This window comes from Triturus cristatus, chromosome 2_1 (assembly GCF_964204655.1).
Source record: "Triturus cristatus chromosome 2_1, aTriCri1.1, whole genome shotgun sequence".
NCBI classification, from domain to species: Eukaryota; Metazoa; Chordata; class Amphibia; order Caudata; family Salamandridae; genus Triturus; species Triturus cristatus.
The window spans coordinates 382889072-382909195 of record NC_140581.1 but is presented as its reverse complement, the minus strand read 5'-3'; the positions used below and the strand labels follow the sequence as shown (position 1 = coordinate 382909195).

Genomic DNA, 20124 nt, shown 5'->3' with positions numbered 1-20124 from the left:
ATGTGAGAGAGCAGGTGTATGTCTGGGTCACTCTAAAGATTGAGTCTCATCAGAATTTCAGTGAACAGGAAGTCTATGAAAATCATTCTTAGAGCCTTGAATAGGAATACGTGTACATCATGTACAACAGAATTACGCATAGGACTAATGGGCATTTGTTAATTAACAGTACCCCATCACTTGTCATATTTATTTAGCTGATAATATTCCAATGTGCAAGTTCTTGTCAACTCATATTTACAGACATTAACTTTGAAAATTGTGAGTTTCCATTTAAGGGTCAGGATTGGAGTAAGGTATAGAGCATGGTTTAAAGTAGGGGTTAAGGGCCATGTTATGTGCATGGTAAGGGAAATGTGAGGGCAGGGGTTAGACCCAGGGTGAGAGTAATGGCCAAGGTAAGGGATGTGTGAGTACTCTGCTAAGGGTGAGAGTGTTGTTTAATTTAAGGGATAGGGCGAAGACAAGGGTTAGGTTCAGGGCGCAAGATATGGTGAGGACTAATGATGGGGTCAGGGGGAGAGTTTTGGTTAAGATAAAGGATCTGGCGGGGACCATGCTTTGGGTCAGGGAGAGTTAGCGTGATCGGATAGGATTAGTGTCAGTGAGAGTTCTGATCGGGGTAAGGGATATAGGGGCATATCAACAAGGGCTTTATCTCTGCTTTTTTGGCTTTATAAGCCAAAAAAGGAGAGCTAAAACTAGCGCCCTATCAACAACAGGGTGCTAACATGCAAATTTGCATGTTAGCACCCTTTTACTCTACGCTTCCCCTTGCATCTCTAATGAGATGCAAAGGGGGCGTTCCAGAGTAAAATAATAGGAGAAATGTCGCTAAGCGACATTTCTCCTATTATCAAGAATGTCGCTAACCCTGTTAAAGACAAAAAAAAGCAGCGCTAACCGCGGTTAACGCTGCTTTTTTACGTCTGGTATTTTTCTGACTTAGCCATGATATCCTATGGAAGGTGGATATCATGGCTAAGTTTGCCTGTCCCTATCAGCAAGGTAACGTGAGATTATCGCTGGGTTTCCAGTGATAATCTCACATTAGCCTGTTAGCGTCAGGATTTTTATCGCTATTGAGATAAGCGTTGCTAATAGCACGCTATCTCAGCGATAAAAATTCACGCTAGCCGGCGATAATTATCCTAGCGCTAAGTGCGCCTAGAGATAATTATCGCCGGTTGTTGTTGATATACCCCATAGTAAGTGAGAGCTTTAGTGAGGGGTAAGGGTGATGTTGGGCTTGTGAATCACCATAGAGCCGCAGTCAAGTTAGGATCAGCAAAATCATATGCACAAGTTTATGGTTAACTTAGGGTTTGGATTAGAATCCAGGCCAGGCATTGAAATAATGGCTGGGAGTAGCTTTTGGTTAAAGTTGTTTTATAATTTAAAAAAAGAAAGAAAGACCTTTAATAGAGGACGGAAAGAATAATTGAAAACCTGCACATTTTTTAAAGATGAAAAATGGTTGAGCAGTTGTTTCTTAGGGAGACTGGTATTTCAACGAGCTTCATAGAGAAATCTTAATTTTGCATTGAAAGTGTTCGAAATGAAAAAGGCAATAACATTATTTTTAAAATGGCATACATTCTACAGTATACCTTCTTAAAAGAAAAGTCAAATGATGATAACTTATTTTACTCATAGTTCTTTATACCAATTGTCTGCCACTTTTAAACTCTGTAGATAAACTATTTTGCTATTACTCAATTTAATGATACTCAATTTACTGACACTGGAAGAATGAAAACCTTATTCCGTTTTCCCAAGATTTGAACCGTGACCAACATATCACCGCTTATTCTTTTTCATTTTTTATTTGAAAGGTGACACAAACAAATAATTGCTTACCAATACAATTCAAATATTATTCAATTCAATTCAATTCCAATTCTTTATTTCGGCCATATAGACCATAAAAGATGCAATGCAAACATTACAAACATTAAAACATTATTTTAAAACACATTTAAATAGAGTCCGCTCTCCCAGCGAGGAGTGATTTAAAATTACATTAGAAAGTTCAAGGGGCTTCAGAGGATTTTTTCTTTCTGATCAACCATATGGCCATGAGAAATTTGGAAACAGCGAACACAATGTGGCCCAGGGTGCTAGTTTTCAAAATCCTGTATGCCTGTGCATACTCTCTGAACCCCAGGTTCTTACAGAGCGGTGCTATCCAGTATTTTCTGGGCCTTTGGTATGCAGGGCACACAAACAAGATGTGGGGGTCATCTTCCACATGGTTGTTACAGCAGGGACATGTTTTATCGCCCCCATTTGTCCACTTGCAGGTGTATGAATTAATAGGTAGTGTGCTAAGCCTCCATTGAACATACAGTTTCCTCGCCAGGATGGGAAAAATAAAATCCATAAAAGGTTCAAAAACATAAGAATTTTTGGATTCTAAAAATCGCAAAGTTAGGGTGCCGCTATTTTGAGCGACCATCAAGTGAGCAAGGGACCTGGCTTTGTAGATTTGTGCCAGGGCTTTGCGCGAGATTGTTTGGCAGCCTCGCGCGGGGTCCTCCCACAGGACACGGAGATTGATGGCAGACAGTTCATTTTCCACAAAGGTGAGCCAGGGGATTTTGCCACTGCAGTTTAAACTCATGACATGGGTGAGATCCTCCCTATAATGATGAAGTTCGTCCGTAGACTAGAGCCTGTGCCAGAACTTCACTGGCTTTGACACAAGCTCCTCTGCAATAGGGGGGAGACCCATGTCCATTCTCAGAGGCTGAAGTGGCGTGGCACTTGGAAGGGCTAGAAGGCGCCTTAAAAAACTATTTTCCACTGTTGATAAGCCCTTCACCGCTTTGTATCCCCATAGCTCACTGCCATACATGGCCGCAGCCTTGGCCTGGGTCTTGTAAGTTTCAAGGGCCGGGCTTATGGGCTTGAAGGAAGAAGTATTAGCCACTTTCAGGATTGCACCCGACAGTTGGGATAATTTGGCCTTAGATCGTACTATCTGTCGGTCCCATGCTAAATTTTCCTGCAGTGTTACCCCCAGATATATGAAGGTGGACACCCTCTCAAGGCTGGCGGTCCCCAGGGTGGGATTGGGCCTAGTTTTGGTTGGTGGGTTGAAGATCATGAACTTGGTCTTTTCTGTGTTCACCTCCAACCCATGCTGATGACAGAAAAGACCAAATCCATCCAGGATCCTCTGGATCCCCATGGGGGATTTTGAAAGGAGGAGGGTGTCGTCGGCAAACATGAATGCCGGTACCTTCCTACCTGCCAAACAGGGGGCGTCGTTGTCCTTGACGTTTTCCAGGTGTGAGATGACGTTATTATTGCAAAAGTAAATATCTATACCAAACACCTACTTCATAAATTATGCATACCCGATAAACAAATAGCCTACTTCCCAGCTTCTGTTTGCTTATAGGATCCCCAACTTAGGCACAAGGTTGTTTATTTCATTAAGGAAGCCATCTTCTCCAGGAGCCTCAGTTGAGGGAAGTGACATAATGTCCCTATGAACCTCGTCAGCTAAAGTTAAAACAACTTGAGTGGCCTGTTCTTATTTGACTAAGATTTCCTAACCTTTATTTTGTTATATGCAAAAGAAAGAGTTTCAACATATAGACTTTGATAATACTTAAAAAAACATTTAGTTGACTAGTCTCTAAGTCGTCATCAAATATTTCTAATTCTCGTGAGTCTCCAGATTTGAGTCTCCAGGCTAACAATCAACTTATTTTATTGTCTAGATCACAGATTTTTTGAAACACCGTAATTCGGATAACAACTTAATTCTCCAACTTCATCAACCTTGCTTTGTGGTGAATCGTTTTTAAAAGTTTAATTTTTGCATCAGATACATATAATGCTACAGGATGCAGTCCAATCTTGGAAGGTTCCTTCTATTGCTTCTTTTTATAGGTAGTCTTAGAGATTATAACTTATTTCGGAAAGGCCTTAAAAGAATCTCCCCCCCAAAAAAAATCACCGCTGACTATAAGATTAAAGCTGTACTGATTCCACCAATGGAGTGATAACAGCCCTTCATCTAGAAGGGAGCACCCTTTCTGCTAGCCTGAGATGACTAGATCACATTATATTTAAGTGGGGGAGTCCTCTGACTTAATAAGCAGTACGATTGTTGTCTTCGAATACTAAGGTCCTAGAAGTAAATAAAGAATCTTGCAATGCTCATCAGTGGCATTTGATGACTAAGGTATGGCACCCAGAAGGCGAGTTTGGCTTGAAATATACACAAGCTAATAACTTTGCTGGAGTAGCAGAATTCCTCCCCTCATCTTGGCCCCCCTCTTATGACTAGCATGTAACACCCCTCGCCAGCCTGCCATCTTGTATGTGCTCAAGCCACAGAGTTCTGAGTTAAAGAATGGAGAATTCTGTGTTTGCTTGAAGTTGATTTGGTGCTCTTCATAAAGGAGTTGGGCAGTTAGGTTACTGATTGCTAGAAGCATGGAGTGTCACAATTTTGACCCATAAACCAAATAGCCTCCGTCGTTTAGGCTGTGAACTTGTGTTTTGTTTTTGTATCAATGTAGTGAGTATTCTTCAGCTGAACATTTGACCCCTCTAGTGCCAAGCAGTGAATGATTACATGTGTGAGTGTCCGTTCATCAGGCTCATGGTCCTAAATACAAAAGCTGACCCAGTAGTAGGTGTTTAACAATATTGAGATCTTGTAGCATCTTTGACTACTGTCATAAAGAATGTGTTTTTGTATTAACAGTATAATTAAGCCACATTGGAAACCGCATTCTGTGTTCAACTAGTGCATATATGGGATTCAACATTGATGCTCCGGAAATGAAAGTAAAAATTGCCCATTCTGCAGCATTTGGTATAGAAATATTGTTATAATGTCTTAGTAGATGTAAAGTGCTTTCTAAGGGCGGCCTTGTGAGTCAAAATGTAGATCTGCATCTGGCTTGACACACACTTCACTTGAACTCAAAGTCCATTCATTTAATTAATTGAAACTCATTTTAAGTTTATTTTCTGAAATGTCTGACATTTGTGATGCCAAAGCTTACAAATATTGGATTGTTTCTAAATTTCTTTAGATCCATCAGCAAGACTCCTTTGTCCTAATTTGTTATAGGAGTTGTCTAAACATAGTCATCTGTTGCCATTCTGCCTTTCTCTAACGGCTATGCAAGAAAAGACACCATAGTTATCTGAAGAAGACCTCCTCTTCTGATTAGTATGATCGCTACAGCACGTGTGTGCTGCCAGCTGACGTCTGGAAGGAATTATGGATAGCTGACTTGCCCTTATAATCAAGGTACTCACATTTGGATGCCACTGGCATGTGCATCTGTAAAGTGTGGGTGCCAACGAAAGGCTAAGAGTGCTAGTGCAGGGCTACCTGAATCTATGCTCTAGGCTGAAGCATGGGAGTACTGCATATGAGATATTCATACTCAAGGGTCTTGAGAGGGTTTGGGCTTCCATAAGGCAAGGTAAGGTAACAGCATTAGGGCTACACCTAGTGGTGATGCTAAAATGCAGAAAAGACCCCGAAATGTCTTATTTCCGCTGCACTTTAAATCCTTCAATGGTTCCTCCCTCTGAGCCTGACAGGAAAGCCACTTTCTGCCCATATAAAAGATAGTTCTATTAATAAATGTGAAGCATTTCCTGCACCTGGTGGCACCTCAATGCGTACACTGCAAAAAACAACATGGCAAGCATTTGAAACAAAATCTGTGTTGTACAGTGGTGTTTTACAGTAGTATGAGTTGGGGGCCGCAGTTTTAATTTTTTGGTATGATATGTCATAGTAGAAAGAGATACAAACAAGATCATTAAAGTGGGTTACACTATAAACTAAACACAGAAAAATACAATATAAACAAAAATATATCTTAAAATCAGGTTATTGAAGATTTAGGACATAGTTATCGAAAAAGACTCAACTTGTATTGGTGATAACCACACATGGAAAAGGGTCAACTGTTCTAAAATAAACAGGGTGAAAATTGAAGGCAAGAATAGTAACGTTGGATTGGTGCAGAAGGTCTCTGCCAGCCATCACTGGCTCTGAGCCACTTCATTGTGTTCAGTAGAACTCCTAACATTCTAATGTTCTAATATAGCCTTATAGCCCGCCGTAGCGGGCTATACCGGCTATTAAAGGCCCGCTGCATCGTTAAAGGCTTGAGCCGAAGGCGAGGGATTTTAACAAAGCAGAGGGACTTTAAAAGCCGGTATAGCCCTGCTACGAAGGGCTATAAGGCTATTAGAACATTTTGCCGCTAGAGGGCAGAATGTTCTAACAAATAAAAGGAAGCCTTCAGGGAGCGCAAGGGGATTCAAATCCCCTCAGGCTCCCTGAAGCCTTTGTTCTCAGCCAGAGCTGTGAACAAAGACACATTGGAATGTTGGAGCTCCGGGCTTATACCAGCCATTATAAGCCCGGAGCACTCCATTGTTTTCAATGGAGCTCCCAACATTCCAATGTTCTAATATCTAGTATAAGCCCGGAGCTCCAACATTCCAATGTGTGTCTTTCTGTTTCTCCCTTTTTAATTTAGAACATTTTACCGTTACTGAATGGGATTTTTTAATAGCTTTATATCCCTTCTGCCATGGCCTGCTGTTAAAGGCCCCCACCCTCATTATGGGCCGTTGCCTGCGGCTCGGGTCTAACTCAAATTCAGGACCTGTAACAACTGATGTAGCCCTCAACAGCGGGCTATAAGGCTATGTTAGAACATTGGAATGTTGATAGCTCCAACATTCCAATGTTTCTTTGTTCACAGCTCTGGATGTGAACAAAGGCTTCAGGGAGACGGAGGGGATTTCAATCCCCTCACGCTCCCTGAAGACTTTATTTGTTAGAACATTCTGCCCTCTAGTGGCAGAATGTTCTAATAGCCATATAGCCCTTGTAGCAGGGCTATACCGGCAATTAAAGTCCAGCTGCTTTGTTAAAGTCCCTCGCCTTTGGCTTGGGCCTTTAACGCTGCAGCGAGCCTTTAATAGCCGGTATAACCCGCTACGGCGGGCTATAAGGCTATATTATAAGCCCAGAGCTACTCTATTGTCTTCAGTGGAGCTCTCAACATTCTAGTGTTCCAATTGTGCGTTACAGCCTGCTGCCGAAGGTATAAACGGCTGTCAAACACCATGAACCCTAGTTATAGGCCCAAGCTGCTGGCAAGTGCCTTTAACCACTGAAATAGCGTGTGGCGGAAAGGCTATAAAGCTGTTAGAACATTCCACCCACTGAGGTTAGGTCTTTTATCTTAAATTCAACTCTTAGCATTTAAATGTTCTACTGTAGTTTACAGCACTTGCTGCACAATCCACCATCTGTTACATAACATGCAGATTTCAGCCCAATTTTTTTTAGCTCAGACATATGAAAGTTACTAAAAACGCGCGACATGTTGTGCAGAACAGTGGTAAATTCTTAGCCAACAATAATTGGCCATCTGCTGGTTGTTCTACGCAGGTGTTAAACCAATGCTGACATGGTGAAACATTTGCCAAGACCATATTGTTGTGTACTACAATAACAAAATTGTGAAATTACACTGCACAGGCTGAGGCACATTATTCTGCTTAATTTTCTTTTTCTTGTCACAAAACTTTAGTTAACCCTGCTGCATAATGTGATACTCTATTGCCGCACAGTTCCAGCGCCCCTGAGTATTTTTAATGAGAGTGTCAAGTTCATTCACAAGTGAGCATTTTAAATGAGTGAACGGCATTACACCGCAACATCCAAAGTGCAGTTTGGTATACAGCCGAGTCAGCACACATCCCAAATAATTGTTTTCATACTTGTGCCCTGGTCAAAGATGACTCATATTCGAAAGCTTTCACCCTCGTTTATTGTTTCTCAACGTTGAATAAAGAGAAATTTGCCAGGGTAGTGCACTAAAAATGTTAGTACCAAAATGAGTTCTGGAATGTCTGGGCTATCTTTCATCAATTTCTTTCTCTATTGACTTTGCATCCTAATTTTGGCACGGTGGGAAGATTGGCATCTCACCACATGGGGCTTCTAAAATATTATTGATGTGCCTTCTTACTCTTAGATTCTTTGCACTAACTTTGCGGTTCTTATCCTGTGTGTCTGGGGGTCCGTGACAAGAGAATTAAATAGTATTAGCAGATTAGTATAGAACATATATATATAAAAAACAAAAATCAAATAGAAAGATTGAAGACACTCTGTAAATGTGAAAGAATTTAAAATTGAAAGCAAAAATGTAAGTTGGTATCCATGTCTTGTTTTGTGGGAGCAGTGCAAGTACTGCGGATTAACTCTAGCAGTGATGATTGGAGGCCCGACTTGAAGCAGCTGTATGAACGGACAAAAAGAGGGCATGCATTAGGAGCAAAAAACAAAGTGATCCGCTAAAATCTAGAATTTTGCTTCATCTGTTAGAAATAAAACAACATTTTGAATGTTCCATTAATTCCCCCCCCCCACATCTTTGTGAATTCAATAACATATTTCATAATTTGTGTATTTGTTGGATTTTTGTGTATTAATTTGAGGATAAATTCGTAGAAATAGCTTAGGTAGGAGTTACTGGCTTACAACAGTGGTGCAGGTGTGGTCCACACATGTCGGTATTTGTAAGTACTGGTGCACTAAGTGATATCTCTAAATACAATGTTCCAATGCGCCCATGAAACAACAGTGCTTTAACAGCAGTCTCTGGCCGTACTTGGAGTACTAGCCCAAGGTGATGATCAGGTGTATGTTTTTTGTGCCCTGTGCTGGAAATAACTGCTTAGATTAAAGGGATTCCAGTGAAGGTGCCTTGATTTGTGGAAACAACTCCATAACAAATGCGATTGGTGTACAGCATCAAAGTAATGGATGAGTTGATTGCACAGTTGCCAATTCCATATTCGATTCAAACTCGCTAGTCATTGGAGCCCAACTGGTTTTCAGGAAATCCCAACAGCAGGCCATTGAAGTAAACTTAGGATCACCAGATAGCATGAACAAATAGGTAGTGTACATGAAAAAAAATTCTGACCACTGTGAGCCATCGCTTTGAATGCACTGGGGGGAGGGGGGTCTAAGATTTAGACAGTCTCCTACGATGCTAAGAAAGCCTTTGTTGCAGTTGTTAGAATGGAGGAAAGTGGTATAGACTTGTGTGTCATCATGGATTATTTACAAGTATAACCTAAAGCTTTAATGTTTTGCAATACAATGTTTTTATGAACAAATGCACCTTCATTTTACATAAATTAAAGCATAGTTTCAAACGGTCTTTGTGCTAAATATTGGATCCCTTTCATAGAAGGCCATCCATTGCAACGTGTGATCTTGTTATTTTAGCATTGATCAATTGTGTGTGGATTTTGACTTGTTCTTGTTTGAGTAGGTTTAAGTAGATATTTGTTAAATATCTTGTTTACTAATGACGTGTTGGCTAAAGAGAAAGAAAAATGAGTATCGTGTTATATATTTGTGCAGTGTATTATGTGCACTGTAGGAGTGTCATTTTTTTGATGCATTGGGTGTCCAGTTGTACATTAGCAAACTATGCAGATTCATTTCTAGGCAGCATTTCTTGTTGTCTTCGACTTTAGGAAAGACTCATCCCCTCTGAGGCCTACTTGATCTACTTTTGTAGATGTCAAGTTATAGCTACAGATTTACTATTATTTACCAAATGATTCTAGGACCGGACTCTATACGTCACACTGTATAAACATGGCCAGACAAATATAGAATATTTACATTTTGATTATCTGTTGCTTCAGCATTTTTTATAGCGTGCCATTAATATGACCTCACAGCATGGTCCGCTATCTTAATAGAAAAACGAAATACTTAACTGGATGCCGATATGAGTTGTATATTAACATAAATAGTTCTCCCATATCAGCATTTGTCATCAGAGCAACAAGTGTTAAAAAGATGTGCACCAACTAAAATATGTATCATGGATGTTATAGTATAAGAGGACAAAATAGTGCATCATGGGAAATGTTCTGGGACATTCTTTCACCAAGCCAAGATTATTATTCTTTCTCATACTGAATCCCATAGATATTATTTGTATCGCTTCGAGCAGAGATTAATGTTTGTACTCATCAGTCATTTGCTAGAAGTTACGTTTATCTTTTTGGACTATCTGACGTGAGTGAAGAGTTTAATAAGAGTCATATCCTGAAGATAGCACACATTCCATATGATAAGTGCTGGTCTTTAGGGTGATTCGATGGATTATCAGTGAATCATTGAACCCCAACGAAGCTGTGATTTGGACCGAAGTAGAGAAGATGTTGGTGAGATTTGACTGGAAGTGTGGCTTTAGCCTTAACTGATTCTATTAGAGTGATGTTGAGAAAATGGTTATTGTGAGCAAGAAACACAAAAAGGCATTGGTGTAAAGCCTGAATTACTCTGTGCCACGGTTAACCATTCTGGCACCCTTTAACCCCAGCAGTATATTGCAAATTAGCCTGTAGTAGGTGATGTGTACTGGGATTTATGTCTTAACATGGCCCGTCCAATGGCTTTAGCCCATCACTTGTGGTGCTTTTTGGCAATTTGGTTAATACATTAATACTTGCTCTTCATAATTGGAATTTAATGCAAAGTAGTAACTTTTTTTTAAGTATGCTTACCTTAATGAGCTGCTCATTGTTTGAGTCCCCTACTCTGTCCAGTTTGACAAATTTTCCCGTCGTAACTCGTCACCAGATTTGCTTTACTAAAGTGTTTACCAATCCATGCTATAATGCTTGTTAAATTGTACTATCTTTGCTTCTAAACACATGTCAAAGTCATGTTGCTTCAGAAATCGGTCTGCATATTGGATATGATGTGAATCAGACACTTCCCATAGGTTACGTGTGTTTGATTTGAGCCGTTAGAACCTTGGAGTATTAAAGGTGCTGATTACTTGAAAATATGTTCACACCGATTTTTTTCTATTTTCCAATTTGCCCTAATATTGGTAGTGTATTGTTTTGTGGACCATACCACTTGTTTTTGACACTTAATTTTTCCCTATGCTATAAAAAATATATGCCACTAAGGAATCAAAGAAGGTCACATTATCTGCCTGCAGGTCCATGTTCCATTTTCATCCTCTACCTATTCTCAGATCCTCCCTACAAATATTTTCTAACATGGTATATATGACACTCCAAAAGGACAACGTTTTTGGCCTTTTCTTAGAACATGCATCTAACTCCGCTTCCAGGCGTGGCAGCTCCATCATTGGGTAGTCGAGCTATCAGAGAATCTTTCAAGGTGTTTTGAAGTGAACTCATTTATACATTTCACCCGTTAGCCCATCCTTCCTTTGGACTTTCTTGGTTGAAAGGGACATAATATGGCCGTATATGATTGCCTTTTCTTCTCCTGTTAAACATTGCCTATAAGGGCTTCTACCTGAGGTGAGCTATAGTATAATATGTGGAGGTCTTGATAATCTCGGCGGACAGTTTGACTACTCATTCCATTTCAAAATGTTGAAGGGGCCATATGGTGAATGATGTCACAAAAGATCTTAAACCCAGAGCTGACGTTATCACACAAGCATTCTAGAATGCCTATTTTTGGTGATTGTTAGTGATGTACATAGACATAGAGAACTGTTGTTTGTCTGAACTGAATGGCCCAATTATCTTTTTTGACTACGGGACTTTTCTTTCTTTTTATCCTCTAAGATAAGTACTTGTCGACCTTATTTTCCCCTTCATATGCTTTCTGAGAGTATCTATTGGTTTACCATCTATGTTTGCACACTTTTCTTTTTTCAGACAGCAGTGTACTTATAATTTCAACTGTGAGAGATCTGGCTATTTAGACCTAGCCCCAGTGTGTCCCAGATCATGCCCTCTAATGCCGAACTCGAGTGAATATAAATACCATAATCCTCTTAAATTAAATCAGGCACTAGAAAGGATATAGCTGCCACCCACCCTAGTTATTTGGGATTAGCACATTCTGGGCAGTTGAAAATACCAAAAAGATGGGGTTACTGGATGCAGAACTTCAGCTTCTGGATAGTTAAGATCCTCTGAATTGGGTGGAAAAAAATCTGGATCGATGCCCTTATTTTTGGCTAAAATAGGTAAATTCTTGCGTTCCCCTGATGTAATTAACTCCAGTCACTAATAGCAGCTCTTCTGCCATACCAGTGGTCTACCTGATCCAAACTCCTTGTGTGTGTCATTCGTCTCCCTGGAGTTTCTATGCATGTTACCTAGCTGAGCCTGATGGCATTAAAATGTCCCTCAAAAGCACCGGTAGGCACATTTCCCTTTTCTGAACAACAACAGGAGCCTTTTGCTTTGATGGCCTCAGCCCTGTCTCATTATTAAGTTATCTCAATAAATTGGAGTTTTGTGCATACCGATCACACCCTGTGAATCTGCTGCTAAAGCTCCAAACGTGTTCATTCCCGTCTCTTCGGTCAATGGACCTTTTATTTGTTACCTGAGAGGTAAGAGGGATGGATTTAACATCTCATTCATTGCTATAACACATGAACAGAGGTAGTCATGCAATAAAGAAAAGCTTATTAAATGGAGTTAAAGGGTTTTATGATAGACTCCTAATCAAGCTGATATAGATGAGTCTCAAAAGCATATTATAAGAATATAAAATGACCAGAATAAATCAGAATCTCCTCATGAAATTAAGTTTAAACAATAGTAGGCACACCAAAAACCCAGTGGCTGCGATACAGAGGATGAGAAGGAGAACTTGAAGACTTCATTTCAGAATGTGATCCTCCTGCCTAGTCATTAATATCTCTGATATAATGTAACTTATCCTACTCTATACGAACTTCAGGACAACCCTAATGAAGCTAAGGGAAGCAAGGAACAGGTGTCAGCATAGGGAAGGCTTTTGTAATGGTACTCCAAGTCTAAAGAGTACAGCACGAAGCCACGCAGTAGGAGGAATAACCTAAAAGGCCTGCACCTTTGCTCTCTAGCTAACAATACAACACCTATTATCACACAAATTACACAAGGTAACCAGTGTCCTCTTCTTCTCCAGTACATTTCCATTTCCCCTGTACAATATTGGCAGCGCTAATCTCTTCTCTCACACCTTCAATCGGGCACAGTCAGTTGACTTTGACCATCCCTTCTCCACCGTGAGAACTTGTCTCCCACTTCGTTAACACATCCTCTTCTTGCCAAGTTTTCTCCCGTACCTTGCTATCGCTACGATGCCTTTCATTAACTAACGAAGCCCTGTGTCTGCACCTGCACAGGAGAGAACATGTAAGCAAGACAATTCTCACGTGAAAGCTAAACATTGAATCCCAGGAACTTGAGGCCTGTAATTATGCTAAGTTAGCACAGCAGTTAAAGTGCACTTGACATTTTGAATATAGGTGCACACACATTCACAGTTAGTACTTATATGGAATATCATGTGGAATAAAATCATGACTACATATAACTGTTGCATCTTTAAACATTCATGCAGCTATGAACGAGAGCTGCATATTTACTAAAATCTTCAACATGAGTATGCACACATTAAATGATTCTATTAGGTTTTTGTCATGGAACATTTCAGAAATACATTTGGAATCCCATTGTTTATTAGAATGTTAGACCACATGAAATAAAACAAGTGCCGATCTGCACCAATCAACATAAATAGGTGACGTGTTAGGGTGGAACCAAATGGAAGCTGCTTCACTGCCATTCGGTATATTCAGTACTATGAGCAAAAGCTGCCTTTAAGGAGCCTAATGACTGTGGCTGTGATGGGCAATGTGCTCCACAACCTAAACAGATTGTTTTATTAGTATGTTCCAAATTCAAAGTGGGTTGTTGAATACCTGTCAGTCATTTTAGAAATACCATAAGGGAGCAGGGCTAGAACTTCACAATGGCAACTTAGTGTGTATGTTTCAGCGATATCCTCTGGGTTTTATCCTAATGTAGGGGATTCCTAACAGATACATGGACAAAATAAAGTAAGACATTCCAAAAAGCTTTTATTTTCATTTGCTGCCTCCTAACTATGGGGCATATTATCAAGAACAGCGTTAAAAATGATCGCCGGTTTTGCGGCAGAAAATAATGGGCTTGATAATATGCTCTGGAGAATTCCCATAGAAGCCCGTGTTCTGGTGTGAACATGGGCTTCTATTGGAATTCTCTGCGGCATATTATCAAGCCCATTATCGCCGCTTTAGCGGCAGTTTTCTGCCGCTAAACCTACAATATTTTTACCCCGGTCCTTGATAATATGCCCCATAGTGCACTAGAGGTGAAACAAGGTGCTTTACAGGCAGACGCTTATTTTGTGGAATTGAGGAATTGCAGATTCTGGGACTTTGGGAGAGAGTGAGAGCAAGCAGCTGCTGACTGAACCATCAGGAGGTGCAGAGCTCCAGAGACGGATGCACTGTGACTAACTACACTGGATGGACTATGACAAAGTGCTTTGATAAATGCTGCCTACAACTAAAGGGTTATTCTTCAGTTGTATTTCTACTTGGATTTGTTTCCAGAATTTGATCTTCTAGACTTATTTGCTCATCCTGTTGCTGATGGCAGAGAGTGAATGGGCGTCTCAGATTTAACGGGAACAGAGCTGTTTTTTTCTCCAGCTGTCCTGGTACATTTGACGACATTTAACATATGTTCTGCTTCTCAGAGAAGGTGAACTGGACAAAGGGGCAGGCTAGTTTTCATGTGTTCCAGTGCAGGATTAGGTAACATGCCGAAAGCAAGTTAGTTAACACATATAATATTGTATGTAAAGGATGTATTTAATTCCCGAACAAAATTGTGCCAGAGCTTAAAATAGTCCTTAAAGGGAATTTCTGAGAAAGTCGACTATTGAGCGTACACTGCGAGGTCCCACTCCTTTAGACATACCAACATCTTCTTTCATCTAGAAATGCATTTTAGAGACATATGCTTAAACAAGAAAGAATTGCATTGATTTCCTTTATAAACCAATGTACGAAACGTAAAAATTATTGTATGTCCAGCCAACAGAACATGCGTGCTGATTTCTCACATTTTGTCCTCAGTAGTTAAGAACTGTGACATGTAAGTAAACTTATCGCCTTGTTAATTCTGCAACGTTCATAAATCACAGGTTTAAAATTTGCTAAAGCAAAAGTTGGTGTTTGACTGATCCCTGGTGACTTTCATTCAGCAACAGCAGATTCAATGCTGCCACTTTTAACACTATGTTGTGTGACATACCTGGTAACCTGGCCAAGGGGTGGCATGATCACTCACTGAATTAGACTGTTGCCATGGGAGGCCCACGTGAGAGGCATACTCTGTACAACTTCAGGCCCCTTTTACCTGCCTCCCTTGTCTTTTACACAGTAATTTCTTCAGGAGAAGGAAGAATGTCGGCAAATATATTTTTTGCTATTGTGAATTTCAGGACTCCCAAACAGCACATTGTTCACATTTGCCCACCAGGAAGGGCCACAGTCAGCCACTGCTACAAATTGAAGCTAGATCTTTTAGTGTCACAAAATGAATTAAAGCAGCTTTCTTCAAAGTGAGCCTTGTCACATTGACCCATATTCACTCTTATAAGCACTTTGTTCACCTGTATTATTGCATACATCCGACCATAGTTGCAAGACGCATATGCGTGCTGTTGAATTGCTAAGAACATCAATCCAAATCCTCAATCACAACCTGCTAATGCAAAGCCCTTTGCACCAGGATTGCTTTGCCCAATTGTCACAATTATTCTTTTATTTAGTTTTATACGGCGCGAACTCGACCCAAAAGCATCAGAGCGCTTTACATAAGGACCAGTTAACGAACACATACATTTTTTGTTAGGCAAGGGGAGATTAAGTGATTTGCCCAGAATCACAGTATGTTGAGCATCCCTGCAGAGATTCGAACCCGGTTCCCCAGCTTCGAAGTCGATCGCTCCAGCCGTTAGAGCACATCCTCTCCCCTTTTTTTGTTTTATTTTTATTGTGAACATTTCCTATGTGTTGGTTCAAACGAGTGAAGATTTTTGTCCTATTTGCAAAATGTGATCTGGTTTCAGGAAATGTACAGAATGCATGTGTAGCCTCTGTTGGCAGGTAAAAATTTAGAAATTACTGCGTAAAACATACTTAATTTATAATAAACTTGAGTGACATATTTAGAATTTCCCTGCCTGTGCTTCTTCAACACAGATTAGTGTGGGTTTGTTTTGTGAAGTGGAGCCCTTTAATTGAACCGTTTGTTGCTGTGTACATAGAGCATACCAACACGCTATCTGTGCTTTTGAGAGGTTTTGAACAGATTAAACATGGTTTTATGGACTTCTACATGCGTGTTTTCAATAATTTGTCACACAAAATCACACTAATGGAAATGAACAAAACTGAAAATATCTGGTTCATCATTGTTTTCTTTCAGGCGTCCAGCTGTCTTCCTGCATTTGTGGCTTTTAAGAAGCCCCCCTGTTACTAACACATTTAAATGAGAAAATGAGATGAAGTTAGGAAATTTAAATAAGTAAATTAGTTGAAGTTCGTCATAATTATCCTCAGAGTATGTACGTGACTGTGCCACTTTAGCAACTTACTTAAGTCATATAGTCATATATATATATACACACACACACATATATATATATATGCATTGATTTGTCGAAATTAAGAGCTGCAGTATTTTTCACCTTGTAGCTAATATCTTGTTTTAACTCTGACGTATTTTGTCTTTCTTTTCCAGTTCAAAAGAATGCTCAACCGGGAGCTTACGCACTTATCGGAAATGAGCCGGTCTGGAAACCAGGTCTCCGAATATATATCCAACACATTTTTAGGTGAGGCCAATCTTGTGTTAATGAAGACCTTGTGCTGCTAATCCTCCTAGCTATGACGAGATAGGGATTAATCCCCTTCAAACCTCCTGCTCGCTCTCTGGTATGGTAATGCATCCTTACATAAGATGGCTACTAAGCCATTGAGCTGGAAGATGGCCGTAATAGGGCAAAATCTGGCTAGACCTCTTTTGTTTTATATAATTGGCTTCTCTGGAAGCCTCGCTGCCTGTGCTCGTGCTGATGGACGCTTGCATGTCTCCAGCATGCAAGGGGTGATCATTGGAAACCACACCGTTCATAGATCTGCCTTCCCCCATTGTTATCCGACAATAGGAAGCCATATCATGCAACCACAGCACAAAGAAGCCTGGGCAGTGAGTGCAGCAGAGCTAAAGATTCAATAAATCGCAGCATTTAAAGATTATGCTAATATGGATCCATTCCCTCCCACGCGCTCTGCCGCGTGCCCGTATCTTTCTGAAGGCGGCGCGAGCTCCCCGCCCCGGCTCATTGACATGCAGGGCAGCCATCGGGATGGTTTCTCGGTATTCCCTGTCTGTAGATAGAGGGCTGATAAATATGGCTGTGTCAACCCCTGCGCAGGGAGCTGCTTGGGAGAATGCCTTTCGCCGATGTATCCGTGTGGGCGGAGGGGGAAGACAGCTCTCGGAAAACCCCGACAGGCAAACGCAGCAGTGTCTGGACTCCGCCCTCAGAAATAATGCAGGGCAAGCGATTCGAAGAAAGCAGTGTGAAATGGAGCCTTTTCTGTCCCTGCGGTTTATAGAGGGGAGTGTGTGTGACGCACATGGATGCATTTGAGCACTGCCTCGCGAGCCAGCATCATGAACACTATATGTGATTCTGTGTAGATAGGCTGTAGGTGCTGTGGCAAGACTCACAATTGATTCTTATCATAACTTTATTTGTAATTTAAAACATTCATAATAAAAGAGGCTGGCATGACAGACCAAGCTTAGCACACCGCTGAAAATTTAGTGTGTATCAGTGTAGGGGCAGCATTGTGGTCATTGTTCAATCCCATCATGGTTAAATAAATGTAGCGGGGTTCTGAAGTTTTATAAGAAACATGTCTCTTGTCTAGTCAAAATTTAGGTCATAGATCCGTAAATTAAGTTGCTTTCCGAATCTCGATAGCTGTGGTTTGTGTTTTTGTAATTAATGCTCCTAAGTATATAATCGCTTTGGATGAGAAATTCAATTTTTGAAAGTTTTAATGAGTGCATTGTGATTTAAATAATTTATAAAGACGAATATTCCAGCTTCTTATCAAGGACTGTAAATAAGAAAGAACATAAAAACACAGCATTGGCAAAAAAAAGAATTAAAACATACGCCAGGAAAGTATTGCCAGGTATGCAAATATCAATACATAATGTTTGGATTGTGATGTAAATCATTGCAAAGAAACACAACCCAATCATGCTACTGCTCAAGTGTTTTTTAAATTTGAAAACATAAAAAGGCAGTATTATCATAAAGCACAAACAAATCGGGCCAAAGCCAGTAGGTCTGGTGTGGGCTGCTAGCCTATTGGTTTTGTCAGTGCTTATTTTGTTTTATCATAGTTTTTGCTAAACTTTATTGTTGGGAAAACTGCCAGGCGCATGTTAAGCTGAAACAAAAATTGTCTAGAAGCAAAAATATTTTTGGATCTCAAAAAGCACAGACCTCTATAGTAGTCCTTGGCACCTAAGGGAACTACTTTGTGGATGCGCTTCTTGTGAAAGGGGAGAATGCCAAAGGCTGAAGTGTGCTGGCCCACTGTCCCATGCTGTAGTAAGCAGAAGAAAATGTGAACCACACAATAATTACCCAATGGACAAAGAGAGTTATCTGAAAAGCCCTGATAAATAAGAATATTACATAAATAATTATAGTAAAATCAAAAGGTCTCAGCTAACGGCAGGACTAATAATGACAGATGGGATAAATGGCCAAAAATGCAGCCATAAATATATAAAGCTTGCATAATTAAAAAAAAAAAAAAGAAGTGCCAGCGCCTCACTTGCACTGCCCATTGCCGCTATCCAGGTTTCCAATTACAATAACAACTAACCATCACACTCCTTTCTAAAAGTGTAACAGTTCTGATTATTCCCTGCCCCCAAAAGCTACAAGAAAGACTTTGGCTGCAGGTATTAGTCATTTGTAATGTATACCGAGTTAATAAACGACTGTTGTTGTGCTTGGCTCTAAATTAGACAAACAGCGCCACCATGTGGCAGACTGTCATAAGTTCCAACGTTGACAATTAAGTGCCAGTGCTGAGCTCCCAAAACCACCTGCTCAAATTAAACCCTGTGCTGGCGCTAGTCTTGCTTATGGCAGCAGCTTTTAAGTGGCACCACACAGTCATCGAATCCTACTGCATGAGTTGATGAAATTAACCACCAGTAAAATAATTGGTTAGGTTAATAATAAACCACACTGTACAAGTGGGGCAGTCTTTGTGAATTCTCCCATTTTAATATACGAAACCGATGTTTGAACAACTACAAACTGTGCAAAATGCAGCTGCATGTCCCATTTCAAAAGATCCAGGAAGAGTCCATATGTCTCCAGTTCTACGCAGACTACATTGGATACCGATCAAAGACAACATTATTTTCATAGCTATGGTCTTAGTACACAGAGCCCTATATTTGGGCTGCCCAGAATGTTTAGATTCTAAATTTCAGTGAAATGCTCTAGTTCGCAATTTATGTTCTAGGCATCAACATCTGATAAAAAGTCCTAGAACCAAGACAACTAGATGGGATGACAAAGGCTTTTCAGTGGCAACTGCTAAGCTGTGGAATACCCTGCCCCCTTCTCTTCGGTCACAATCAAACCTACCTAAATTTAGCAAAAAAACACAACATTTCCTTTTCTGGGGGCCTGCTTTCTTTCACCATTTGTTGCAGTTAACTTGATTTAGTTTAGCGCTAAGATACCTTGGTGATGGCATGCTATGTAAATACATATTCATGTAATAGTTATACAGTAGAGCTCAAAAATCCATGTCCCATTCGAATTCACAGAGTAACAGGATCATGTCGAACACAGATCACGATAACCTACGTCAGTAAAATCCTGGGTGGTTAATGTTGATCAATCGTGGAAAAGTCTTAAGCCGCATGAAAAATAATCTTGTTTATTGTATCCCCATGTATTTTGCTTATTCCTAGGTATTCCATGTGCATGCAGTATATCTCTGCCTACATAAAGCCAGTATATACAACATAAATCATATTTTAAACAATAATGTACTTAGAAAGTGCAATCATTTACTCATGCTTTGTGTAACAGATACGATTTCCTCACTCACTCCTTACCCCAATTATAAAACC

General features: G+C 40.2%; 1 protein-coding gene across 3 annotated transcripts in view; it reads left to right on the top strand.

Annotated features, from left to right (window-relative positions):
• The window catches only part of LOC146865348 (3',5'-cyclic-AMP phosphodiesterase 4D), a 1349871-nt gene that overhangs the window by 1288062 nt on the left and 41685 nt on the right, over positions 1-20124 (top strand). For all 3 annotated transcript variants that reach the window (XM_085631472.1, XM_085631460.1, XM_085631466.1), the window contains exon 7: positions 16678-16771. In XM_085631472.1, the coding sequence (XP_085487598.1) occupies positions 16678-16771 (94 nt within the window). The remainder of the gene's footprint in view (positions 1-16677; positions 16772-20124) is intronic.